The following is a 27,850-nucleotide window of genomic DNA, read 5'->3' as shown; positions in this document are numbered from 1 at the left end:
TTTCTCCACTTCCTTTGTCAACACCAAACTCATTTTGTCTGTCATTCTCTCTTACTCTTCCCGTGTCCACTTTCAGTGCTAGATCCCTAGCTACCTCACGTCATAGGGGAGTGATGAGGACTACCAAAGTGGCCAGTTTGAGCTGTCTTCACACCATGGGCAACCAAGTCCTCATGTCTCACTCTCTCCCACGAAAAATTATTAATTCCTTAACGTTTTTCTGGGGAGCGGGTGTGTCCCCTACTGCCTACAGCATAATTTCACAATCATTTTAAGCCAATCTGAGACCACACTGTCACCAAAAGAGGCAATCACCCTTTTCTAGTATGTTCTCCTACCATCTCTTTTCAAGTAGCTGTCTGATATGGCAGATTGCTAATTTTTTTTGTGTGTATGTGAGTGTAGGTGAGGAACCTGATCTGATTTGCATCACACATGCCCCATGGGCATGAGTGCTTATGCCAAAGAGCCCTGGGAAACATCCAGCCAAGAGCAGGGGAAAAGTATGACTACTGCTTTTGGTAGCAGTACAGTCTCTGACTGACTTAAATTATCATTTAATGACACTACGTTTAATGTCTCACTGAAAGAGGTGATCCTGTATCTGGCTGCTTGCTCCCATGCTGTTACCTTCTGCTTTCTGTTAGCATAAACCATCATGTAGCTGTGGGGAACCAGCCTGGTTACCTGAGCCAAATGGGGAAGCAAGGTGTCTCGTTTTGTCCATGTGGTTTTGTTAGGCAATTTTTGTCGTAAGTCATCCTCCCAGGTAAGCAAACAAATAGCCTGCTCTTAGGGAAGCTTTCAATCAATCCTTTTCACGATGTTTATAAATCTACCATCATCCTATTTAAAGGCGGTAAAGGCTGTGGTAGGTTCCTGTTGCTTGGGACAAGCTGGGCATCGTTCCCACGCTTTCCAAGTCATGGGGCAACTTTGTGCTTCTGCTTATTTCTTCTTAGACTTACATTCAGTTTCTACCTTGAAACTTCATAAGCTCTAAGGCAAACAGTGCTTTAAACAGTATGCAATTCAGCCTGTGTCCCAGATGAGCCAGGCTGCCGAGACACATGGATTGGGCCAAAAAGAAATTTGAAACAGTTCTGAATTCATCTGCTGTGCGAATACGAGCTTGGCGGGTTTTCCCCCTTCCAGGAACAGGACTATTTTAAAGCACTTCAGCATGATCAGCTGTTTTGAAGGGGCTGCAGCAGCATGTCTTTCTCAAATGTGACACTGCATTTATTTTTCATCATCAATTTAAAACTGAAGGTAGTTTAGGAAAAAAAAAGCTTTAATGATTTTTTTTTTTGCATCTATTTGTTTCATTGGATATGAAAACCACCTCTCCTTTCTTCTGTTCCGGCAGTTAAATATTCTGGTTGACACTGGGAGCAGTAATTTTGCTGTAGCAGGTGTGCCTGATCCTGATGTCACCTCCTACTTCAATACTGAGCTGTAAGTACCTGTTCTGCACACCATGATGGGTTAGGATGTCTTTTTAGATTCTGACTCCTCCATGAGAAAGAGGATGATAAGCAGTTCATGGGGCTCCTGTGACATCCTATGCGAGTGGGATGTTTGTTGCCTGAATGGGAAGATTGGCCTTGCCTCATGCAAAGTCCTGACTGACACTATCAGCAGTCCCAGTGATGGGGACTGATGAGCTCTGAATCCAGTGCTGATTGGAGAAAAGGGAAGAAGATTGCAGGGTAAAAATCACTTGTAAAATCACACCAGTTTCAGTCATTTTCTTATCCAAATAGTTTTGGAAGGAGTTAAAATATAAAATATAGTTTCTGTATGTTTAAAAACAAAAATTAGAACCCAGTGATTGTATCTGTTACTCAACATTTTATTCAAAACCAAAATTAGTCAAAAACTAATTTGTCATTTAATTTGGCCAAGGACCTCTATCAGTTAGTGATCTGGACAGACCCTGATGAATTTGGTTGTTTATAAGATATGACTTGGTGGTTTTGGTGTTATGCACTAAATTTGCAGTGTTTAGCATGAGATGATATTAGTCACAACCAAGCACAGCTTTGTCTTGTCTGAATCACTCTCCTTTCTTCCTTCCTATCTGGCCTTCTCTAGTTTCAATTATTTCAGGTAAACTTCTCCAAAACACAGTGTCTATCTTTAGCTGAAGCACATGGATGAAAATACTGAGAAAACTGGGAGGCTGGAGAGTATCACCATTCCCATTACCTTTTAATGTATTTTAACATGTGGTTTTGCACTTCTTTTTCCAGTAAGATGCACAGGTGACGGAGAGAAAAATTATATTTTCATGTCACTTACTTACTAGAATAGCCATACCTCTTGTCACATATTCAGATGTTAATGGAGATATTTTACATCTCACTCTGGTATGACATGGGTCTGGAGAGTCCAGAACTTACGCTTGAAAGCTATTTCTGCAGTACTGCAATGTTTTACATTCCAGATACTCCCTTCTATAGGTAGTGAGTAGAGGAAATTTAATTGCAAGGAATTAAAAGCTTAAGTATTCCTTCTCTCTTAAGTCAGGAAGGGCAAGGCCTTTCTCATAAGAACCACAGACCATTTGAAAGAGCAACAGTGGCAGAGGTTGTATGTTGAGAAGGGCTGTGAAATCACTTGAAGGTTACATTTGGTTATCAGTGTTCTCGGTGTACACTTGAGTTTTGAGAACTTTGATATAAAGTTAATAATAAACCCTTGAAATTTAGGCCCCTTAGAACTAAGAATGTTTTGTAAAATAATTCAAACTCCAATCATGACAGTCCAAAATTGCAATTTCTTGCTTGGGTAGGATTGATGGAGTACTGCAACCATTAACGTTTGAACCTGGCTACACCATGCTTCTTCCATTTTAAGTACTCTAAATACATTTAAATAAATGCCATCTGGGATGGATCGCGGCCCTACTGAAATCAGTTAGATATTTCAAAAATGTTGTTTGTAAGAAACCTTTCTAGGTCACCTAGTACATATCTCAAATGAAGCAAGACTCTTACCAGATCAGGTCAGCCATGACTCAGTCCAGCCAAGTCCTGTGAACCTTTAAGGGTGGAGCATTCATGGTCTCTCTGAACAGTGTGTCTCCATGCTGTGCTACACTCTCTTGTGGTGGAAATTTTTCCTGATGTCCAACCTGGACCTCATAAAATGTGACCCATGGGTGTTGCCTCTTGTGTTATTGCCTGGCACTACAGAGAACAGTTTGTCTGTCATCTTTGCAGCTGAATTTCAAGTTGTTGTCAGCTGCTATGAGATCTCCCCTTTGCCTCTTGTCTGCAAAAGCAAAACTGTCTCCTCTCTGCTTCTCATCACAGGTCCTGCATCTGTGGACCCTAACCTATGTGGTAGCCCTCTGACTATACCCCTGCTCTGTCGGCAGATCCCTGTTGAACTGGGTTCCCAGAGCTGGTCACAGTCTATTCCAGATGTGGTCTCACCAGTGCTGACCAGAGGGTGTAAGCATCTTCCTCAGATGTGTTGTCTGTGGCCCTCAAAATGTGGCCTGGTGTGGAGTTTGCTATATAGACTCATTTAGGTTGGAAAAGACCTTTAAAATTGAGTCCAACCATTAACCTAGTGCTGCCAAGCCCATCACCAAACCATGTCCCTAAGCATCTCGCCTATAAGGCTTTTAAAGACCTCCAGGGATGATGATTCCACTACTTCTTTGGGCAACCTGTTCCAGTGCTTGACAACCCTTTCAGTGAAGAAATTTTTCTTAATATCCAATCTGAACCTCCCTGGCACAACTTAAGGATATTTCTTCTTTTTTTGTCATTACTTGGGAGAAGAGACTGACACCGCCTCACTACAGTCTCCTTTCGGCTAGTTGTAGAGTGATCATGTCTCCCCTCAGCCAGGCCACCAGGCCAAACAGCTCCAGTTTCCTCAGCTGCTCCGTGTAAGACTTGTGCTCCAGACTCCTCACCGGCTTCATTGCCCATCTCTGGACATGCTCCAGCACCTCAATGACACTCTTGTAGTGAGGGGCCCAGAACTGAACACAATATTTGAGGTGTAGTCTCACGAGTGCCAAGTACAAGGCGACAATCACTTCCCTGGTCCTGCTGGCCACACTATTTCTGATCTAAGCCAGAATGCCATTAGCCTTCTTGGCCACCTGGAAACATTGCTGGCTTATATACAGGCATGTGTCAAGCAACACACCCCAGGTTCTTTTCCTCCGGGCAGCTTTCCAGCCACACATCCCAAGTCTGTAGCATTTCATGGGGTTGTTGTGGCCCAAATGCAGGACCCAGCACTTGACCTTGTTAAACCTCATACAATTGGCCTTGGCCCAGCCTGTCCATATCTGTCTGAAAAGCCTTCTGTAGTTCCATGGGTTCTGCTTTTCTCTTTTTGAGACTGGCCTTATGACAGCATTTTCCCAGTGGTCAGGTTACCTTTGCTGGTTGTTAGGATTTTGCATAGCTGGTTTTATCACATCATCTGGATCTGTAAAATGACATAAGAATGACCTTTACCCACATGTAAATGAGACAACTAATGGGTATGTTAATTCCATGCTATGTGAGACACTTCAAGATTAGATAGAGGTTTCCTCTCATCTGGTAATCATTCCTGCAGTTTTATCCTATAGTGTCATGAATTGCTTCCATGTGGAAGTCACAAACTGTGAATTGAAGATGAGGGGAAAGAAAGATTCATAATTTTGTATGTTAATGGGGCTGAGTTACATATACGTGCGTATTAGAACACTAATACTGTCAGAGAAAGAGAATGATGGGTCTGAATTTTCCAAATTACCATGCTCTTAGTTCAGTGCTACTCAGGTGATCAAAATCTGAAATTAGCTGCATGATTTTTTTTTTTTACTGAAATTTAGGAGAGTGCATAGGAAAGACATTACCTTTGTTTCAAAGAACCTAAAGGAAGTTTTGTTCAGAAAGATCCCTCCTTGAGCAATTTTAAAACTAGATTATTGAATGATGTTGTGTGTCATATAATCCTATTATTTAATTATCTGGAGTTCTCTGTACAAAATAAATAAAGCTGTTATGATTAACTCTTTCACAACTTGGACTTTTGAGTGGCTTTGACAAAACGTTACTGTGAAAAGTTCTGAGTCTGCTGTGATGATTATGCTGTTTGTCATCATGATATATAAGGTTTTGGGAAACGACCTAATTTGTTGTGAACTGAAATCACAATATTTGTTTCTCATGCTGTTCAAAATAACAAGTAGTTTTTGATGAGTATGATACTTACGATAAAAGAACTACTTAAACAGAGGTATAAAGAAATTTTTACACTTGAAATGATCAGTGATGGCTCTGTAGCAGTATGTGAAAGAGTGACATGATCAGGGCTGTCAGTATTCAGCAACAGTATGCAGTTTTATTTCAATGTGGGTGCTACTGCCTCACTATCTAAAGTTTCAAGAGCAAATTGTTCAAGAGTTGATTGTTCCAAGAGATAGGGAGGCAAGAAAATTATGGGCAATAAATTGAGGTAGTACACTAAGTTATATACCAGTGAACAAAATTAAGTTGCTGGTCTGCAGTGTAATCCTGTGAGTTTGGTTGTGTACACTGTACAGTTTGGGGTTTGCAGTAAATTATACACTTTTTTCCAGAACCCCTGCAAATTACACGGGACTTCTTTGTTAAAAATTAATATTGATGTTGGGTTTTCTTGTTTGCCTTGTCTTAACGTCATTGACGGTGAGTCACTTTGCTTGTGCCATCTATCTATCTATCTGTCTTTCTATCACCAGAGATCAAAACTTCTGTTTAGACTTTTTTGCTCGTTGTTTTATGTCTCTTCTTTGTCATTGCTGTCTATGGAGATGTTGATTTGGTGCTTAGGAAAAAAGTGAGTGGGTAAGCAGGAAAATCTGGGGTCCTGGTTTGTTGCAGACCAGCAAGAGAGCATGGAATTAAGAAGGAATTGCATGTGTTTCACAAGGTTGAGGTTAAACTGGGTTTTCTGTGTAGTGAAATTGCTGTTGCCATGTTGAGCTTCCTCTAAATGAAACATGACATGAAAAATAATAATTTGGTTATGTTTTGTTCAGTGCTGTATGCTAGTAATGAAGAGTATCTCCGCATGAGAAAATGAACCCATTGCTATTTTTCTCAGCTGAGACTTGAGATCCTACGAGATTTGAGTACCATGTTTCTCTTGGCAGCTTTGGAGAGAAGATAGTAACCAGGAAGGTGAGGGAGAAGGGAGTAGTGCTACTACAGCACCATGATTTAGGAGGCCTTTTTCCTTGCCTCTGTCCTTCTGGAGGAGACGAATTTCCTATTTTCTCATCATAGCCAAAATGGTTTGTTTGGAATTTTTTGTGTTGCATATCTTTTTTAAAACACTTAGCCCATGAATTAGAACAAGTCTCTAGTTTTGACCTCTAAAGAAGTTTTCTTCCTTTAGGCTAGTGAGGTGAAAGAACACATGCTGATTACAGTCAAGAAGATAAAGCAGGAAGTGGTTTTGCAGAACAGAATATAATTTACTATCAAAAGGATTATATGACATCCCTTCCAAGATTAGTGTTTTTGCTCCTTGAAGGAAATAATAAGGCCTTCTCTTCAGTACAGCATTTGTGTGCTTTATAAATGAGTATCCTCATACCCATTTCTGAAGGTAGGGAAGCTGAGGCACGGAGGGAGACAGAGTGATTTTTCCAGCATTTTCACAGGAAGGCTCACCCACTGTGCTGGAATACAAACCCAGTCTTTCTGTGTTCTGATCCACAGCTCAATCCATCAGTTTGTTACTGCTTATGGAAAAAGACCTATGTGCTGCTTGCCGTTGCTAGACATGCAGTGTCTGTATTTGCAGATTTGCTTTGCTTTATTCTCCCAGCATTCACTTTTCTCTCTGATTTCAAATATTTCCTCTTCTGTTGCACAGCCAGACATTTTCTACGTGAACACTGTATTTTCCCTTTTTTTTCTTGCCCTTGCCTTCACCCAGTTTTTCTCATGTCAGTAATGATTCTGACTCTATTTTCATTTCTAAAATGTACTGGCAGAATCAAAGTGGTACTCTGAAGACTCTGCCTGAGCAGAGATATCCTTTTCTCTAAGTGTATACAAATGCAGAGTTATGCAGAAAGGTAGAACAGCAGTAGCAGTAGAAGTGACTGGATGTAGGTAGTAACAGCATCTCTGGAATTTGTGCATTTTGAAATATAATCTGTGGGGCTTATTATCTCATGTATTTCTGCTGTCTTAATGGTCTAAGCTCCTGAGCCCTGAAGACCTTTGAAAGGTTAGGCGTTGGGAGTATCAAGAACTGTTTGGAGTTAGAGCCTGGCCTCATATTACTTCCTCACTCCCTTAGCTAGAAAGAGGATCAGTTCCATGGTCCATACGGCCAAACTGTCCTTCAAGATAAAGCATCTGCTTGAATGGATGAGAGTTATCTACATTGCCATCTAAAGGTTGTTCCCCATAATAGGCAAAGTCACACCAACTTCATTCAAGGTCAGGTACAGGGGACTGTGAAGCCATTTCATATGTCTGTTTCTGTCACAGCAGCTGTTAGATTAAAGCTGGGTTAATAAACTGTACTTGCTGAATCACCTGCACTTTCTATTGTTTTACACACATGTAAACATGGGGCTATGAAATTATTTTAAACTGACTGTCAAGTGAAGAGTCTGTTCAGATGAACTGAGTGTGGTCATCTTTCTCTTTGGAAGGGGAAGCTATGTGCCAAGGAATGGGACCAAAATAAATTGTAAGGGATCTAGAACTTTTGTAGCTCTTCAGTAATGATATGGGTGGAAGATGATTACTATATACTGCAGGATTTTAAAAGAAAAATCTATTGAAGTTTTCCTTTTTTTCAAACATTTTTATTAAGCCATCTAAACAGGATTCTTTTCCTTTCTTTGCTTGACACATTTAACTGCTTCTTTACCTGTGCTGCCCTGAACTAGAAGGAACTCCCTTTCCTCCTCCAGATTACTTATTAATATCCAAATCTACTTACTTCCTGATAGATGGACCAAACTGCTGATTTAGAAAACTTATGTCTTACTGCTGATACTCAAAAGAAGATTCCAATTTACCTCAAATGGATATTTAATAATATTAGTGAGGTATTAGTCTACAGCCATTCAGTTAGTTTGGCATTTCAGTTTCAGATTTGAGTTCAGAAGCTTTTCATTTCCTAGCACCACTTAATGCAATCTGACTCCAGTTAAAGCATATTGCTCCTATTGTGATGGACCAGTCTGCATCAGGGACACATTGCACTAGGTGGCATAATACCTTGGATTAAAAACCAAAAAAAAAAAATCAAATCACACATTGTAAAGATTTGAGTCATTGATATCTTCAGGATAAAAACAGAGCCTCGAGATTTTTTTATTTCTACTTTTTACTGCTTTTTACAATCCATCCCCCTTCTTCTGAGTGCATATGACTGACTTCGCAGACTTCACTTTTTTCCCCTCTCTGGGAAAAATTGAGATTGAATCTATTCTGTTGTCTTGCATTGTAAATTAACAGCTCGTGCATAAATGTCTTTTGCTTTTAAAGGTCAAGTACATACAAATCTCAAGGGATTGATGTCACAGTTAAGTATAGTCAAGGAAGCTGGACTGGAGTGCTGGGTACAGATGTCATTACTATCCCAAAAGGAATCGATGGCAGCTACACAGTCAACATTGCTACCATTCTTGAATCAGAGAATTTCTTCTTACAAGGGGTTAAATGGCACGGTATTCTTGGTCTTGCCTACAATGCCTTAGCCAAGGTAAATCATCCTTTCCCCATCTGTTGTCTTTCACAATGACAATAAATAGAAATCTAACTATTAAAGTGAACAGATGATCTGTTGGTATTAGACTTCTCCCTTCAAACCACTCTTTCCTGTGTGTCATTTGCATTTTTTCCAGAAAGAGTAAATTGGGTTGTGATCATACCACAATCTCATGTGAGGATTTTGGTTTTTCTGGTGATGAAGGCTTTCATTTTGGCTCCTCTGGATTAATTAGCTTTTACAGAGCTTGTAGTATCAGGGCATGGGAGTAAAAGCGTGTGGAGGACGTGTATTAGGGTTCTGATGATTGTTAAGGCTCTGATGATTTCCCTCAAGACTTGTCAGTGGACTGATGAACTTACTTGGCAAAGCCCTTGGCAGTTCATTCGAAGACATTCTCCACTCATCAAGTAAAAGTTGAGATGGAGGGCATACATGGATAATTTCAGAACAAACATTAACTATGGCATTTTTGTGAGCACAGAACACAGAATCAAGCACATCTTGTTCTTTTACCGTAAAAAATCAAGGTAAAACTTTAAATTAAAATCTAAAATGTATAGCCTAAAATTTATAACCTTGTGACCTGAAACCAAAGATGTGATTGGAACACTATATAGTCATAATTTTCAACCTACACATAACTATCTCACAATTTCACAAACTGAGATATATCCTGTTAGAACAAATCATTGAATATTGCCTGCTGAATCTGCATTAAAATGCAAGAGTTGTGTGATCATTGTATTGGCTTCTGCCATACTTGCTGTCATACACTGTTGACAGACAGACAGAAAAAAAGCTGCTTCTCAAACCCTGTTTTGGGCAAATAGAGTATTCAGGGCATTTAATGTTCTGTTCTTCCAAAGACTTAAGTATTGCTGGCTGTGAGGCTGCTTTGTGCTTTGTGTAGTAAGAGCACTTGGCACTTCACAAGCTAGCCAGGGTCTCTGCCTGTCATGAGATGTACCTGCACAGAAATCTGAATTACAATGAAACAGCAGTACTCTAATGAGGGGAAAACATGACATGCAGTACAGGAAAATCTGTTGGCCAGTAATCAGTGAGCCTGCTTGGGTACAAAGTTCTTTACAAGAAACAAAAGGAAATGAGAGCCATTGAATTCAAAGTTGTTTAGAATTAAACTATATTTTAAAAATGAAAATTGTCACTCTAAAACTCTGGCATTTTAGTGGGGAAAGGTGCAAAGGGCAAGTTACATTAAACTGTTCTAATAACTCAAAGCCTTTTCTAAACAGAAAGTGTCAGTAAGAGTTTCTACCTGAAACTGAAACTAGTGTTTTCCTTTGAAAACAGCAATTGAAAAGTACTCTTGTCTTGTGCTTCAGAGATTCCTATGACAGTGGTCAAGAGTAAAAATGTTTTTTAAAACAACAGAAACAGGAAAATGACAGATGTTGTTTTTTTCATAACTTATTATATCTAGAATTTTCATCACCTGGTTGTCAGAAATGCAATTTACTTGTGAAAAGTGATCTTGTTTGAATGATTTGCTCATTTCTGCAAAGAAACTTTTTAATGAATGCTGCTGCAATTCTTTTGAGTTTTGTCTTGTTTTTCAACACCCTCAAGCCTTCAAGTTCTGTGGAGACGTTCTTTGATTCTGTTGTGAGGCAGGCGAAGATCCCCAACATTTTCTCCTTGCAGATGTGTGGTGCTGGACTGCCCGTTTCTGGAAGTGGTACCAACGGAGGTAGTCTTGTGGGTATCTGTCAATCTGAGAGGGAAGATGTATCTTTGTTAATCTCTCTCCCTCTTTTCTTTGACTATCCTGCTTATTCCAAATTTAGTGTTTAAATATACAAAATGTTTTACATTTTTTAAGGAAAAGCTGAGCACTTAAGCAAACATCCAGTGTTATATTTATTTTCATTCTCCATTCTTTTTTTTCTCTCTCAAGTTTCAAGAAATTTCTGGATTTCAAGTTTATTTTTAATAAAGGAAAAAATATAAATATTTTGATGTTTCCTCAGGACAGATTCTGCTGCATTTCTCAGCAGCTGACTAAGGGACTACGCAGTTTAAGCTTTTTCAATCTTATCAAAACACTACAGTACTTTTTTTTACATGATGTGAAAAGGGGGAGAGGAATCAAGGCTCTTTTGCTTTTTTATAGACAACATATTAAAAGAAAAAATCTGAAGACCAAAGCTTTCACTTGTTGATACACTGGAAAGTCTTTCCATCAGTTTTAGTGGAACCAAGAATTGGCCATTATTTATCTGGAATTGGAATAACTGTTCCTGAATTATGCTGAAATAAACAGAATAGAGTGATCACAAATCGTTGGTGTGCTGTGAAGGCACAAACTGTAAATAGTAACACACTGAGACAAGAGGGAACTCGCATTAGTTCAATTTAAAGTGTGATGGTCTAATACGCCCCAGGTCCGTTTCAACATAAGTTTGGATGGAAGCTAATAGCGATAGCAACGTTTGAATGGTCATATTCCATTTTGGGTGTGTGTAAGAAAAATGAGAGGTTCTTGAACAGTATTAAGGCATTTCTAATATGTTAAAGTGAATTTATGATGTGCTAGGATGATATTTTGTCCCATTTCTATAGATTGCCTGAACTAAACACTGAATATACTGTTCTGATTGTAAACAGTGGAGCTTCTATTAGAGAATCTGTGTGAGTTTGTAGATGAACATGCTGATGATTTGGCCCAATATGGGAACTCTGTTTGACTGAAGTACAATCTATTTAACGTCTAGAAGTTTCACACTGCTTTATTATTGGCAAAGAACTTTTCAAATGGTGCTAAATTAAGATCTTGATTTCCTGTGCATCACAAATATTCCCCTTTTTTTCCTATACTTGCCCCAAAACTAAACATCTGGGATTTTAAAGCATGTGAATCCCTTTCCCCTAGGTTCTAGGTGGAATTGAACCAACTCTGTACAAGGGTGATATTTGGTACACACCAATCAAAGAGGAGTGGTACTACCAAGTTGAAGTTCTCAAACTGGAAGTTGGAGGACAGAACCTTGAATTGGACTGCAGAGAGGTATTTGGGATTATGTGTTTCTGTCTAAATAAAATGCAAGTTTGGTTAAGGAAAAAAAACCCACTTAACTGATTGGTTTGTCTTTGCAAACAGATACGTGTGCAGTCTCCTCTTGAGAATTAAGGCTGCATGGTGATTTTGAAAATGAACAAATGAGCCATATGAAATGTAATGTGTATCTTAACCGTGCTAATATTGTTTCAGAGAGGGCTGAAGTAACTTGTACTATTTTCAGTGAATTAAGAAGCTACAATTGTTAAATGAATGGTTCACTGCAAGTAAGCCTGCCGTGTTTTGGATGGACTGCATCTCTTGATTAGTTTCAGTTGCAGCAAAGGTGTCTAAACACTGAAAATTACACGTTGATTCAAGGAGACAGCAGTCTTTAAACTATAGTTTATGGTTTTCTCTTATACAATGCAATCAAACCAAAGCAATTTGGTGAAACAAAGAAAAGGGATTTTGGATTGACCACTGTGGGAGGTGTCCAAGCATATAATTCATGATGGCAATGGGCAGGATGCGTCCCAAAATATCTCTTCCTATGCCTTTTTTTTTTTTTATAATCCCCTTTTGCTTGCTACAGCCTTGCCAGTTATTATTCCTGATGGACATGTTTTCTGTTTTTATTAGGAATAATGTTCTACTGTCTCTGGATCAGTCTAATGAGATTGTTGTTGCCATTTTTATTTTGAAACTGTTAAATTTTCTTCTGGGGAATATGTGTGTGTGTGTGTGTATGTTTTATTTGTTTCTTGCTGTTGCTTGCTGCAACTCAGATTTTTATTTTAGTTATGTAATTTTCATGCCCTATTTTCATGAGGCATCTTAATTTTATCTTATCCTTGTTCTCTTAGTTGGAAATCACTGGGACATGGTAGTTCTGAAATTTTTATAGTTCATACAAATTAAGGGAAATTCATGATAAAAAACTTACACGTGCATAAATATTCTATTTCTATAGAAAATATTGAAATCATATTGTGATATAAAATGTTCATAATTAGTCTTATTGTCTTTCAACTTAATAAGCAATATAAGATTTATTTAAATGCCTCTCTGTTGTACTGTTAGGAGAGCAAAACCACTGGCCCTCTAACAAATGTTTGTTTGTGGTTTTCTTTCTTGCCTTAAGAAACAACATGTTTTTGAAGAGGAGCTCTTGTACTAATTGTTTAATACACGCTGTTTCCAGAAAACAACACACTTAAAAATCTAGCTGTGTTACAAAAGTTTCCTGTTATTGTGGCTCTTTTCTGAGCCAGGGTTTGCTTTCACATTGTAGGTATTGGCACAGTACCCTAGTCATTGGTATGGGAGGCCTCATTCCTTTCGTGATCAAAGGGGATCTTCCCACAAAAATTTCAAGGCAGATCAGTAAATTAGAAATGATATGATTAAAGTGTGGCTAGTTAGGGCCTTGCAGAGCACACGTAATTCACTGTGTAGGATGATGAACTATGTGCCCTCTCTCCTCTTAGTTGTTTTCTAGGAAATGGAACATTTTTTGTATCCATCACCAGAGACTACTCCTTTCCTTGCCAGGGAAAGTAGTCCCCTCGCTTCAATGCTGGGAAACTGTCCAGTGTTATGCTGCAGCTGTGGCCTTGAGCCTGGCAGACCAGGGCTGAGACAAGTACTGAGCTGCCAGCAGTGCACTCTGCATAGGGTGCACTGTTAAATATTAACCAGGAAGACTAAGAAGGCAAGTTACTGCCCGCTGCAAGTATGCTGTACACAGCATGAAAATCCAGGTGCTTAGTCCCTAGCCAAGCAATCCTGCTGCTCCAGGCATTTTGCATGGGTTTATGTTAGTGGTTGACCTTCTTGGCTGTGCCTCCTACCTATTTTTTTTCCAAGGGTGACTTTCCAGGATGCTGGCGATTGCATATTGTGGTAGAAATCTGTTAAAATGGGCTCCACAATGCCTTGATATTTCTCTCCACTCTTTAGAAGTGTTTCTGAGTGTATAATAAATGGTTTCCTGTTTGATTTTGTTTCAGCTCTGCTTGGCAGCCTATAGCAGCTCTTCTTTCAAAAAAAAAAAAAAAAAAGACCTAAGTCAGAGTTACTTTTTTACTTTTTGGTGGGTTTTATTTTTGTCACTGTGCTAAAGATATTCTCTGTAACTTGATGACATCTAACCAATGTATTTTAAATTTGCTTGCTGTTTGACCTCTTCTTAAAAAAGCTTGTGCTGTTTATTACCTTGTGTCTTATGATTATGCCATAAACCTGTCACTGTTCAGTTATATTGATCCTGCTGCCTAAGCTGGTAACAAAAGCAGTTAATGCAAACAGCTGCCACTGCTATTTGCTTTTTTTTTTTTTTTAGCTCCTCTACAATTAATCATAGTTTTTAAGGAGTTCATTAAAAAAGATGTACCTTTTAAAATATTTTATTCTTTTTTACCATTTCTGAAGTTTGTGGAAGTCTCTTAATGTGAGGGTTGGAGTTTTAATGATGAAGATATATACTGGCTTAAGGTTTTTTTAGTAGAGATTTTGAGGCAGCCAGATTGAAAATTCAACTTTCTTTGTCCTTGTTTTTGTCTGTGTTTTAGTAGTTTTCAACAGTTGAGAGAGAACTATGTGGCATTTGTACTCTTGAGCCAGTAACAAACATGATGTGTAATGAGGCCTACTGTTCTCTGACTATTTTTAAATTGGATAAACTAGCCATTGAAAGTAGGCTGCTGTATTGTTTTAAACTCGAGTGAGTTGTTTCCATGATAGCAGAGACCTTGATTCAGGGCCTGGCTATATGTGTAGGCTACATCAGCATGCTTAGCATCTCTCTGTACTGACAGAGTGCTTTTGACCAAAACATATGGGAGATAAAGAAGATTAGCTCACACCTCTGAGAAGGGCTGGGCTTTACTTATTTTTACAGTGGTTTGTCCATTTGCACCAGCCATAGTGACATGCAGTAATTTCCTGAGTGGTGCAGATAAACTCACCCTTGTGTCTAGGCTGCCCGTATCTTGCTTTTGCTCTCAGATGTAATTTGAATTCAAGCCATCAATTAGGGAGAGCTGCAGACAGGTATGACATGCAGGTTTGGGAAGACAGCTACCAAAACCCAACAGCTCTGTCATTGTTATGAAACAGTGAAATCTACATTCCGTTAATTACAGTGTGTAATGTCTTTTTTTCCACCTCTTTAGTATAATGCAGATAAAGCGATAGTAGACAGTGGAACCACGCTCCTCCGTCTGCCCCAGAAAGTCTTCAGTGCTGTTGTGCAAGCAATAGCTCGCACATCCCTGGTAAGATAACATCATTAAATCTGCTCAAAATGTTAAATTTCTATTAAGTGATCATATGATCTTTGAAGGAGTGTCATCTTTGCCTTGTAGGTCTTAGGGTTTTAGCCTTAGGGAGCACAATCTTTCCTGGTCTACTCCTGGTAATAAGTGAGAAATAACTGTTAGTCTTTCAAGGAAAACAGGAGAGGTGAAAAGGAAAAAGGAGGAGGGAAAAGGGAGGTCCAAGTATAGACAAGGAGTATGTCTGGGGAAATGCATCAGAAATAGCGCAGAGACAGAATATTTTGTTCTAAGCATTTCAGAAACGTAGACATAATCCCTGTTGCTCTGATTGAAAGTTTTAAGAGTGCAAAAATCAGTCCTTTTCATTCAAAATGGAGTGTTTATAAAGTAGAAGAACCTGCCACTGCAAGCACTTCCTTTCCAAGTATAATGCTTATTGTTGTATAGAATGGATGACAGTCATTGGGATTATCTGTATCAATAAAGCTGCTTTCAACCTTCAGTATTGAATTATTTATGTTTAAAAAGCATCTTTCCTTGGAAATAGAGTGGGCTTTAGAAGTAGGGCATGGCGATGGTGGATTTCACACGGAGAATAGAGTAACTGAAGCCGTATTTTCTGGTTAATAAAAACTTTTCCTAAATTTTGCTTGAATGCAGTGAACAGCATCAAGAGTGTTAAAAGATGAAGAATAAATCCCAGCTCTTTCAATGTGAACAATTTTTAGCATTTTTCTCATGGATTAACAATCAGACAGCAGTGGTCATTTGTAAATCACAGGAAGTACAGTATCTGGATTTTTGACTGGCTGCCCAATAGATTCAAGATTGAGATCCTTTTCCTATCTTATTGAGAGCAGGGATTTGACATGAAGTGTTCTTCACTGTCTGTAGGTGTCCAGTATCTGAAATAAATGTACCAGTTACTTTACATAGTTCAGCTGCTTCTCTTTGCAAAGCACTTAAGTATTGACTAGAACAATTTCGGTTAATGTGGGGGTGGAGAGTGAGGGGATAGCGTGGGAAATGAAAGAGGCTTCTCCAAGAGCTCTTACAAAGCACCTTGTAGATGGGGCATCCTGCTGTGAAGTGGGTCACAGCAATCCACACTCCTCTCTGATATTGGTTAGGACATTTGAACTAGGGCCTTCCACAGGACAAGTAAATAGTCAACTGATCAATAAGATATTAGAGGAGAACCACTCACTCTGCTTAATGGTTTTGTTCTTCCTATTAAAAATGCATAAACAAACTCTTTTAGGGTTTCATTTTGATCTCAAGGACACTGCTGCTATACCCCTTTCCCTCCACTCATACCAAAAATTACTTTTGCAGCTGTAAGCAAAGGAGATAGTCTATTAAATAACAAAGTAGTTACAAGATGTAATGATAAGATTCCAGCTGTGAAGGAGCAATATAAGGGAAGTGGGTATTTTCAGCAATTGTACCATGGCATCACAACCATACCCTTAATACTCTGTGTTTCTGGCAGGCTATGTACCACTGAAACATAAAAGATCAGCTGCTGGAGTCAGACATATTTCTCTGACCATAGGTGAACCAAGTTAACAAGTTCCTGCTCCTAGCAGCTTGTTATGAGCTTCCCAGCAAGATGTTATTGGCCCCTCAGGTATACTGGGATAACTGCGTGTAAAGCATTCCTTTATGCAGCTCTGTTAAGAATCAAGGCCATGATCTAAATGCTTTTCATTGGTGCAGATTGCTTTTTAAAGCTTACTTATTTGGACTGAAGTCTTTTAGGGAACAGCTATAGATGCAGTTTGATGTTGGCAGATCTGAAGGGTGGTGGTTCTGGCAGATGGGCAGAAATGAGCCACAGAGGGGTAGCAGCTACTACACCTTACGGAGCTGAAATCAGAACAGCATGTCTACTCACAGTGTTAATATAATGCTAAGTTAATAAGGAAGAAAGGAAGGCTCAAATAACCCTAAGATCTTTATTTTTAATAATCTTTCAGATGTCATACAGGCAAGTGCCTTCCCCAATGCACTTCTTTAGCGTATAGAAGCCAAAGAAATGCAATGTAATAAGCAGTCTTTCTGGGAAATGAAAGTAGACTCTTAAAATAGAGCACTTCATAGACTTGGTCTGTCCAGTCTGCGTACTGTCTTCAAGTTTTTCTCACACAATGGAAAGAGAGAACTATATTTTTTCAGCAATTCTGGCCTAGGACTTAGCTGTGAGGGACAAAGGGTTCTGTCTTGTGCCAAGACATGTACTTAAGTGTGCATTGAGAGTTAGGGGTAAAAAGCAGTCTGTTTTTCATGGTAAGTCTCACTGTGTCTTTACATGAGTGTATGCTTTTGAACTAAGAGCAGAGATGAGCACCTGGTAGTGTTAAATCTGTAATATAGTGCAGCCCTAACAAATATTTCATTGTCGGGTGTTTGGAGTGGGGTAAATACCTGTCACCTGTAAAATGCCGTATAATTAATGTCTGATGTTTACAGAATAGTTGATATTATAGATAAATGCAAATTAGCGGAGTAGAGAGGCTAGATTCCATCTTTCTTCTTCAGACAAATGGGAAGCTTTGGCCGTGCAGCATCTGGACAAGTCCAAGATACTGCCTTGCAAGTTGCTTCCTGTTGGAATAAGAACCACCATGAACATATTTGTCTTAACATACACTCTACAGAGCCAATAAGCTCTGTACAGGTTTACCTTTTGCTATGTTAGTACCATGGATATAATAAAAGTAGTTAATCAACTGTATTTCAAAAGCCTGTCAGGTTGTATTGGTAGTGATTGGTAGGGGAGCAAGAGAGGGATATATTTTTTTCCACTGACTGCAGAATACCTTGATTCTCTTAGATGCCAGGAGATTTGGGCTTAGCCCTTGGCTTCAAAACATCTGAAGTTAAGTAAAGAGTTGTAGGTATGTGAGGAAGGGAGATGACTCTATTACATATTCATGTGATATATGTTTTTTTTAAATAGTCTGCTGCTTCAGAATGTCAGATAAGAGGTAGACAAGTAGTAAAAGCCCATTGATACTTTACCTCTTTGTCGTATTGATTGCTCAGGGACATCACATATGTTTATTGCAGAGGTGAAAGTCATGAGACAGAAATGAGAAGGAGAGAGCTAAACTTGCTTTTGCCTCTTCCCCTTCCTCCAAGACATATCAGGCCTGGATTCGTACCTGGATTTATGTGTTGGGTTTTTGCCTTGATCCCTAAAGAAAAAGCTCTTTGTCAGATTTGTGTTCATACTTGACTTTCTCCATGGTAGTGTGTCCTGGTTTCAGCTGGGGTAGAGTTAATTTTCTTCCTAGTAGCTGGTACAGAGCTATGCTTTGGTTTTATACTAAAGAGGATTTTGATAATCCAGGGATATTTTGATTATTGCCAAGCAGGGCTTGCACAGCGTCAGCCTTTTCTGCCTCTTGCCCTGCTCTGCCAGCAAGTGTGCTGGTGAGGCACAAGAAGCTGGGAAGGAGCGTGGCCAGGACAGCTGACTCAAACTAGCCAAAGGGCTATTCCACACTATGTAATGTCATGCCCAGTATATAAACTGGGGGGATCTGGCAGGCAGGAGATAGATCACTGCTTGGGCATCAGTCAGCGAGTGGTGAGCAGCTGCATTGTGCATCACTTATTTTGGTTTTTTCTCTTGAGTTTTATTTTTATTTTTCTGTCTGTTATATTTGTTTTCATTGCTATTGTTATTAGTATATAATGTTATTGTTTTTATTTTGTTGTAGTTAGTAAACTGTTCTTATTTCAACTCATGAGTTTGACTATTTTTTTTACCCCAATTGTCCTTCCCGTTCCATTGAGGGGAGTGAGCGAGCAGCTGTGTGGTGCTTAGTTGCTGACTGGGGTTGAACTAACAGAATGGAAGAAATATCAAATAGTAGTAGAGATCATTTACAAAAATATATCAAAATGTATGTAATCTGTATGTATCACTGGTTTTATTATTTTGGTTTTTTTTTAACAGATACAAGAATTCTCTTCTGATTTCTGGACTGGTTCACAGCTTGCATGCTGGGATAAAACAGAAAGACCCTGGTCCTTTTTTCCCAAACTCTCCATTTACTTGAGAGATGAAAACTCCAGTAGGTCATTTCGGATCTCTATCCTACCACAGGTATCAACAGGTCTCAACCTTCTTTGGTTATTCAGTTATATGTTTATTTTTACTAGTATAAAGCACATGCCCTTAAAATGTAGGAGCTATTTTTAGCAGTAATAGAGAATTGGCTTATTATGTGCAAGATAAATCTTCTTAAATTAAATTTTTTAAATCTAATTTTAAATAGGGGAAAATAACAAACTTGTCAAACCTAAAACCAATAAACAACACTCTTTCCTTCTGAGTGCAGTCCGTGTAGTTGGGAATATTTTTTTCAAATTGTTATGAAAAATAAGCAGGCTTTTGTTCTGGTTTCATGAGCTTTAGCCACATTAGATGTCAATACAGAATGTCTCTGCTTGTTTTGATCTTCTTGCTTTGGGAAGCAAATTGATTTGTTTTTCATGGCATTCTGAGTTGGAGCACTCCCTTTGAATATGACAGTCTTGGCAATGAGCCTAGGTGATCTCTTCACCAGTTTCTGTAATTTGGTTGGTTTTTCTTGTGTTAATATTTCAGCTTTTAGAATAAAATGTGCCATTTACATTTTTTCTCTCTAGCTTCCCTTCCCCAGTATAGGTTACAATACAGACTAGTATGCTCTGACATTGCTAATACAGTCTTGTACCTCAGGGATGGTCAGGAGCAAAGAAGAGAATGAACCTGTTAAGTACATTTTAACTTGCAATATAGTAAAGCCTTATGATAAGCTTTTTTCATATTGATCATGTAGCTTGGCAATCCTTCATCTTCCCTGAGGAGACAAGGGGTACAATGTGACTTGAATTTATGAATCTAGAGCCTTGAAGCTGACACTGAATGCTCTCAAATCAATTACATCCTGATAATTTTTTAAATAATAAAATTATTCTCTAATTTGAGTTCATATCACAAGTTCTTTTCCAGCTATCCTTCCCTTTGCAAAATACAGTACAAAGTGTCTGTCATTAATTTGCTGTTGACCTTCACATAGTGACTGGCAGTGTTCAAATTTAAGCTTAGAATCCAAGATCTTTAACTCTTACCTACATATAAGCTTGGACCAATTTTAAATCATGTACAAAAATCTGTTTGCCCTACTTGTTCTCTGTTTCCAGTGGAGTTAGAGTGCTCAAATATAAAAATCAAAAGGATTGAACTTCTGGGTACTGTATGGTGTTGCTTCTTACAATATGTCTTTTTTTTTTTTTAATAATAGCTTTACATTCAACCCATCCTTGTAATAGGAGAGAATTTACAATGCTACCGATTCGGCATCTCTTCCTCCACAAATGCTCTAGTTATTGGTGCTACAGTCATGGAAGGCTTCTATGTAATATTTGACAGAGCTCAGAGGAGAGTGGGCTTTGCAGTGAGTCCGTGTGCAGGTAAGAGAAATGTTGTTCAGGACTTGGCGAGTGAAGAAACACCAGCTCTCTCAGAGAGACCTTTGCCATTTTTCTCATAGGGAAACTCATGGTTACTGATGAAGTGTGAAGGGTAAATTTTTGAGCAATCTCAAGCTATTCAGATTTCAAGGGGAGGGGAAAAAAAAGCTGCATTAAATGCAACAATCTCCAGACATGAAGTAAATCAGCCTTGGCTCTGGGTGTCTCAGCTGTGTTCTTCTCTCTGAGAGATCTTCTTTCTGAGACATCTGTCTCTGTGTGCAGTTTTCCCAACAGTTCTAAGACTCATCTCTGTTTGTAACGCAGCTTTATTTTTATGTAGTTAGTTTTCTAATTTGCAGATAAAGGGAGTCTTCAACTGACTACCCTACTCATGCCTTTCTCTTAAATTGTGCCTTTTCAACCTCTCAGAAATAATCATAGAGCTAAGATGAAAATGAGACTCAAATTAAGACTTGCGGTATTTGTGTTAGTTACAAACAAATCATTTTCCCAGAGTTAGTAGAAAGCTATTAATTTTTTAACTTAGCTCCCAAGAAAATGTGGAAAAGCTCATAATTTGGGGCTGATTTTACAGTGCTGGTTATCTTTCTTTTTCATTTCTCTTGTCTCACCATGGGTAGATAAAAACAAATTTTTTCTGGTTTCCTCCTCCCATTGATGAGACATTGCTTCGGCACCACAAGGACATACAAGTGGGAGAGTAGGGAAAGAATGTGCACCCGTATGACAGTCCATCCCAAATGCCCTGAAGAGCATTGTAATATCTGAGATTTGCATGAGAAAAAGATTACAACTGACAGTGCTTCTTTAATCCCAGTATTAATGTTAGAGAGGGTAAGGGCAGTAAGTACTAGAGTAGTTAATGCAGCCAGGTAATTGAAGGGCAAAAGAGAGATACTAGCTAGCTGTGTTGTAGCTCTAGGGCATTTTAAAACCATTTTTTTTTTTCAATTTCTCCATTGTTAATAGTTTCAGATTTGTCTTGTCTGAGCTTGCTATGAATGAAAACCTGGATATTGATGTGGGTTGCTTAATGAAGACCTCTGTGAGGTACCATGCAGTGATGAAAGACACCTTTTGAATGCATCTGAAAGGACAGTGTAACTAGACAAATACTGCAGACCAGGTTTTCCTGCCTTGCATTCTTCCTTGTGCTTCTTAACTGCAGTTCTAGCAAGTGTAGAGGTGCCTCCTGTCCCTGCCGTGCTTGCAGCCATTAAAGGAGAGGGAAGGAGGCATTTTGACAGAGCATATTGACTGACATGTGGTCAGCAGGTGATGTGAGCCAGCTGGTGTTCTTAAGAGCTGCTTTGACAGCACATCTTTGATGAGAAAAAGAATCAGGGAACCATAATAACACCTTAATGTTAACGTTGCTTCCTAAAAGCAGTGAGTTTGGGCACTTCAGGTGTTTCTGTAAACCTCACCTAGAGAGAAAGAACTGAGCTTGCTGAATAGAAATAAAAAGTGAATTTACATGAGCTTGGACACATGATGTTACCCAGCTGGTGCTGGAAAGCATTTCCTCTTTGTTTCGTTGTCCATGTTTCATGCATATGTGTAACCTAGCATCATGTGAACTTAGTTTCTTGAGAAATCAGATGATACAAGCCACTGGCTGAGAGAAGATACACTGATTTGTCAGACTGTACTCACACGGGGCAGATGACATTTTGCTGCATGTGCCAGTTATTCTGACTTCACTTCTTCACAGCTTGTGGTTTCCATATTTAACACTACTTTCATCAGAAAACCACAACTGTGAGTGGTTAGCAGGCAGTGTAGTGTGAGGGATTAAGCTGCCTAACTGGCTTCCTGTGGAGGCCAGCCATGTCCTCCATAGCAACTATATTAATGTAATTTATTTGGATCTTTTTAGTCTGTTCATGGGCATAAATTAAATTGAATTACTAGTGGCATAAATCTTCAGAAACTGAGAAATATAAAAGACCATTTGGTGTGGCTTTGCAATGACCTGTGCTTTTGTATTTACAATGAAGTGTTAACACTAAATTTAAGCCCTTGTTTTTATAAGATGTTAAATGAGTATGTGCTGAGTACAAAACTGAGGGGAGCAGGACCGAAAAAAAGCCTTAACTTCATTGGACTCTCAAGTTTCTATTGATGCTTAGCTAGACATGGGAACTGGCTTATTGCAAAATACTCCTTGCATCATTTTCATTCTCCAGGATGTACCAAGAGTGAGGAGAGCCAGACAGATGGCTGCAGGAAGCTATTCCATTGTAGCAGGGAAAGAAATTTGTTTTTTCCTCAATATGCAAAACCCTCTAAGATGTATTCTGGCTGTTACTAATTTCAAATTGTTTCAAGTTGCCTGTTGATAATTGCATGGATAAAACCTCCTGTTTACAGGATGACTAGGAAAGGTTTTGGATCAGATCCCTTCTTGCAGTGAGATGTTCAGAACAACTAGTTAGTATTAGTGAAGCAACCTAATGGAACCTCAGCATCAAGCAGTATTAGATCCCTAGTATTTTTGTAGTGAGAGGATCATAGGAGCAACACTTGGATATTTTTTAGGGAAGAAATGCATCAATCGATGTAATCTTAAATGACTTCTACACTAAACTGTGTTGAGAGAGAATGTATCCAAATTTGCAAGCACTAAACTCTAGAGTATGAATGATATGGTTAATAGTAGAACTATTACTACTACTATATGTAAAGAGTGGATGTCAGGAGGATGGAGTCAGGCTCTTCTCAATGATGTCCAATGACAGGACAAGGGGCAATGGATATAAGCTGGGACATAAGAGGTTCCAAAGTAATACAAGGAAGAATTTCTTCACTGTGGGGATGACAGAATACTGGCACAGGCTGCCCAGATGGGTTGTGGAGTCTCCTTCTCTGGGGACATTCGGAACTCACCTAGACGAGTTCCTGTGTGACCTACTCTAGGTGGTCCTGCTCTGGCAGGGGAGTCGGACTAGATGATCTTTTGAGGTCCTTTCCAACCCTTAAGATTCTGTGATAAATTCAGTCCAGAAGGACCTTGGTAATCTGGAGGACTGGTCAGCAGAAATCTCAAAGAGTTTCAGAGAAGTGCAAAGTTCTTCACCTCAAGCAGAAAACCACCATGCATGGGTATAGTCTGGGATGGGACTGGCTGAATAGCAGCCCTGTGGAAAAAAAATGAGGTTATTGTGGGCCTCAAGTTCAATGCAAGCCAAGGGTGAGTGCAAGTGAAACTACATAACAAAGGGCAACATCCACCAATTACATTTGGAAAGGTTCAAGTTGGACAGGAGGAATTTCATCTTCAGCAGAAGGGTGGCACCACTCTGAAACAGGCTGCCCACAGGGATCATGGGATCTCTGCCCTCATGGTTTAACAAGACCTGTCTGGTATTTTCCAGAGGTGCCATTTTTGTTCTGTAGCAATCAATAATGAAGAAAATCCCATTTATTCCTGGTCAAGAGTTTACTGTAGGTAGCTACCATGAGATATTCTACTAAAAATATTACAAAATGTCCTAATGCAGCTAATGTGTAATGTGCTAAGTGCAGGTAACTTTCTGTTTATGTTAAGGGCTTGTTTGAACAATTTAGACAAATTTCCCCTCTTTTGATTTCTTCTCAGTTTCTCTCGAGGTGGAAGGGGGTGAGGGAAAACTTTTCTTTTTAGAGGGAAGAAAGCAGAGACTGTGCTGCTATCAAGCATTCTCAAAATGTAATTTAAAATGTCAGCCACTATGGCAACAGTTTTGTATTACCTTTTTTAATAGGAGTAATTATTGTACTCAAGCCAAATAATGAGTAATTAGGGACTGTTTATTTTCAAAGCTATCTCAAAGGTGGGAAATTGTGCTGCCTTTTTTTTTTTTTCCCCCACTTCTTCAAAATACTGAATTCATAAGTAGTAATACTTATGCCTTGCATTTCACTTTAGTACTAAACTTTAGTTTGGCTTTGCTGCAAGACTTCATAGAGACAGATGAAATGGTGTGAGAGGAAGAAACAATTGTTCCAGAAGAAACAATTGAATGATAGACAAAGTTCACTTCTGAGACTCTGAACAAAATGGATTCTGCCATGGCCTTTTACAAGTCTGCCCAGTGCAGCTACAGTGTAGCTGCCTTACCATGTCTATATAACAACAGTCTTGACAGAGGGATGCTGACGATATAGGATGCACAGGGCAGTTTATTACCATCTGATGAGCTGAGAGAGTATGTGTTTGGTATTCACCATTAGGGGGCCTTTGGGTGCAGCATCAGGTTTCCCTCAGTTCACTTTTAACAGCATATTGCTGCTAGAGGAGTCTTCTTACACTTGCTGCAGGAGAAGGGCTTGGTTCAGTTGAGTGATCCTATGGAAAGTTTCGTTTGGGCATTTTGTTTGTTACAACAAGTTGATTTTCCATCAGATTGGTGAGTTGCCCTGGCTCTCCTTGGAGCCTACCAGTTGCTACCGAAAGGCAACAAGGGGACAGGAACAAGGGCAAGAAGGACTGTGTCTTTCATCAGTAGCCTGTGATTAAGTTGAATTAAGTCTAACAACAGTCAAACTTCTAAATAATACAGGGTGTTGGGAAGCCAGGGATTGGATACAAACTAAAATCTCTCCCAAAAAATTGCAGATAAAGCATCCCACCTATTCTGCATTTTCTTTCCCCAAAGAACTGTAAAGGCCATATGCGTGCCTTTCCAAAATCCAGGCTCCTCTCTTCCTTCCAAAGGGCATTTCATACTAATCTCTTTAAACATGCTTCCAGGAGTCATGTCTAAGTGTAAATAAGAGATACTGTTTTCAGTAGGCAGGGTCACTTAAAATTTGGCAAGACTACGTCTGTGTATAAAATGAACAAGAAATTAAGCAGAAAGGTTAAAACTGAGGCCTTTCTAAAAATACAGAAATGTATCTTGAAATATGTGACTAGAGAAGTGAGTTAAAAATGTTTGGAAGGCTCATTAAAATGCACAGAACATACTAACTGCAGCTTTCTAGTTGCCCCAAGCAAGCTAAAAAGTATCTATCCTTCCCCTGCTTGAGCACCTGCAGATAGGAAATGCTCTGAATATTTTGTTGCCCTAGGCAACTCACTTACTCTGCCTTTACAACAGGCATAGCCCTGTCCACAACTCAGGGGAACTTTGCTTCGCTTGCCACGGTTACTGTGACAACCAGGGGCAGCATAACCCTTTTTGGCAAATACTGGTTTGTAGGGGTTTGTGATGGTAATGAAACAAGTCAAGCAGTCTGTGATGTTACCAAGATGAGTGGCTGTTTGAAAAGGTACCCCTTCATACTTCTTGCCTTAGCTTTGTCATCCCCATTTTTTGAGCTGCTTGGTTAGCTTCTCCCTCCCTGCGCAACAGCACTGCTCTTTCATGTCCCACCTCTTCACTGTTGACATTGACCTTCCTCTCCACTGTCTCCCTTTTCTGGACAGCTGTCACCCAGCTCTCCTTCCTGCCTCACTTCCCCATCCTTCTGAATGTTTTCACTTCCGCTCACAAGAGTACCTGTGCTGCTTTCCACCCTGCATCTTGTGCTTAGAATACAGTCCTTTAAGATGGCTGTGAAACTAATGAATCTGCATGCTTCTCCCTGAGACCCTGGAAGACAGCAAGCACGGAAGATGTTAAGTATTGTTTGAGGTACTCTTCGAGTTGTTGTGAATGCCAGAAACAAACAAAAGCTGCCCAGGTCCTGATCTGCTTCAGCATGGGCACTGTAGGATTTTAAAGCTTTGTTAAATTGGCATTTCTGAAAGGTTAGTCCAGAAACAAAAGGTGGCTCATTGGCTTGGGCTTTAACTTGGTCTGTGGGAGACCTGATTTAAATGTTTTTTCTCTCATTGGCAGCCTGTGTAGGTGTGGTAGCGTCATGTGGTTAGATCTTCTTATGCTTCAGATTCTCATTTTATAAATGTGGAATATTAACAGTCAATAAAATGTGAGTATGCTGAGATGTATGATGATGGAGGGAAAGGAATATACACATATTTAGGTGAGATGTTTTGTAATTTGCTTTTACATGGTGTCTATAGACATAATGTTTTTCTCTCTGTAATTTCTCAGAAGTTGATGGCTCTCCAGTATCTGAGATTGAAGGCCCTTTCACAACAGCAGATGTTGCAAGCAACTGCGTTTCTAGCATTTCTTTCCATGAACCAGTGTTGTGGATCGCCTCCTATGCTCTCATGAGCCTGTGTGGACTTATCCTCCTTGTACTGATCATCCTGCTGCTTATTCCACCACGGTGTCAGCATCGCTACCCTGACAATGACGTGGTCAATGATGAATCCTCCTTAGTGCGTCATCGATGGAAATGAGAAACTTGATCATGAAACGTGGAACTTAAATGGAATGAAGAACAAAGTACCTTGCCAAGGGGAAGAAGCCAATGCCTCGGTCCTTTCTACATTCATTACAAATTGCTGTTGAAATCCTGCCAAATATCCTGCATCTGTAACTTTTTAAGCTTTATTTTCTAACACTGATTGTGAACCAAAGCACTGTTAACCACCTCTTAAGTGCTATGGTACTGAATTTCTTACTGAAGTACAATGAGCCTTTATGCTCACAACAGTACCTTCTTTTTTTTAAAAAAAGAGAAAAAAAGAAAAAAAAAAGGAAAAAAAAAGAAAAACACACAGTGATGTTCTTCCAATGTCTGAAGTAAATTGTCCATCCCTCTTTTACAAAAGAGGAGCTGTCAGTATTTTCTAACTAATCAATCCCTGACTGTAGAAAAAGAGAAAAAAAACCCTAATAACCTTTCTTATTACTTGCATTAAATTAATATTGCTTTCTGTTTACATCAGTTCATTTTGAAGCTGTGCTTATGGTGTGGGGGAGGGAGAAAGGTCAGATTTAAGCAGCAGAGAAAAGCAAGTGAGGTCAAGAAGAAACGCTGGTTTGTAGGTTTTTTTCCTCAAGATCACTGCTGCCACTTGAGAGGTTTGCCCTTCCTGAGTGTCTTTATGAAATAGTTTGAGGAGGTGAAAAGTGGGAAACAAACTTGTTCAGCCTTAGTGTAAAACAAGACTACCTCTCTTAACTTACAAGGATGCTACCACTGGTAAGCGTGTGGCTTAGAACTGGTCTTGAAGCACAAGATGCGCCATACAACCAAATGCAACTCCTTGGCCTTGAAGTAGTGGATTTTGTAAAAATTACTATCTTGTGACTTTCCAGTTTCATGCACAAAAAAGCGCCTTTCAGTTTTCCCCCTTATGTGGGATTTTGTGGGGTTTGTTGTTATTTTTTAGTTGAGGATGACTGATACTTAGAAAAGACTAGTCTACATATGTATGCACAGATGCTAAAGCTGAAGTCCATGT

At 39.3% G+C, this 27,850-nt stretch overlaps 1 protein-coding gene across 1 annotated transcript in view; it reads left to right on the top strand.

Moving 5' to 3' along the window:
- Positions 1 to 27,347, top strand: part of BACE2 (beta-secretase 2) — a 47,995-nt gene extending 20,648 nt beyond the window's left edge. The window contains exons 2-9 of the mRNA XM_061988623.1: positions 1,370 to 1,458; positions 8,523 to 8,739; positions 10,339 to 10,467; positions 11,642 to 11,776; positions 14,944 to 15,045; positions 19,016 to 19,165; positions 20,349 to 20,517; positions 26,586 to 27,347. Coding sequence (XP_061844607.1) covers positions 1,370 to 1,458; positions 8,523 to 8,739; positions 10,339 to 10,467; positions 11,642 to 11,776; positions 14,944 to 15,045; positions 19,016 to 19,165; positions 20,349 to 20,517; positions 26,586 to 26,839 — 1,245 coding nt within the window. The 3' untranslated portion in view covers positions 26,840 to 27,347. The remainder of the gene's footprint in view (positions 1 to 1,369; positions 1,459 to 8,522; positions 8,740 to 10,338; positions 10,468 to 11,641; positions 11,777 to 14,943; positions 15,046 to 19,015; positions 19,166 to 20,348; positions 20,518 to 26,585) is intronic.
- Positions 27,348 to 27,850: the final 503 nt, after the last annotated feature.

Source organism: Colius striatus, chromosome 1 (assembly GCF_028858725.1).
Source record: "Colius striatus isolate bColStr4 chromosome 1, bColStr4.1.hap1, whole genome shotgun sequence".
In the NCBI taxonomy this organism is placed as follows: domain Eukaryota; kingdom Metazoa; phylum Chordata; class Aves; order Coliiformes; family Coliidae; genus Colius; species Colius striatus.
Note: the sequence above shows the minus strand (reverse complement) of the source record. Positions and strands in the feature narration are given on the sequence as shown.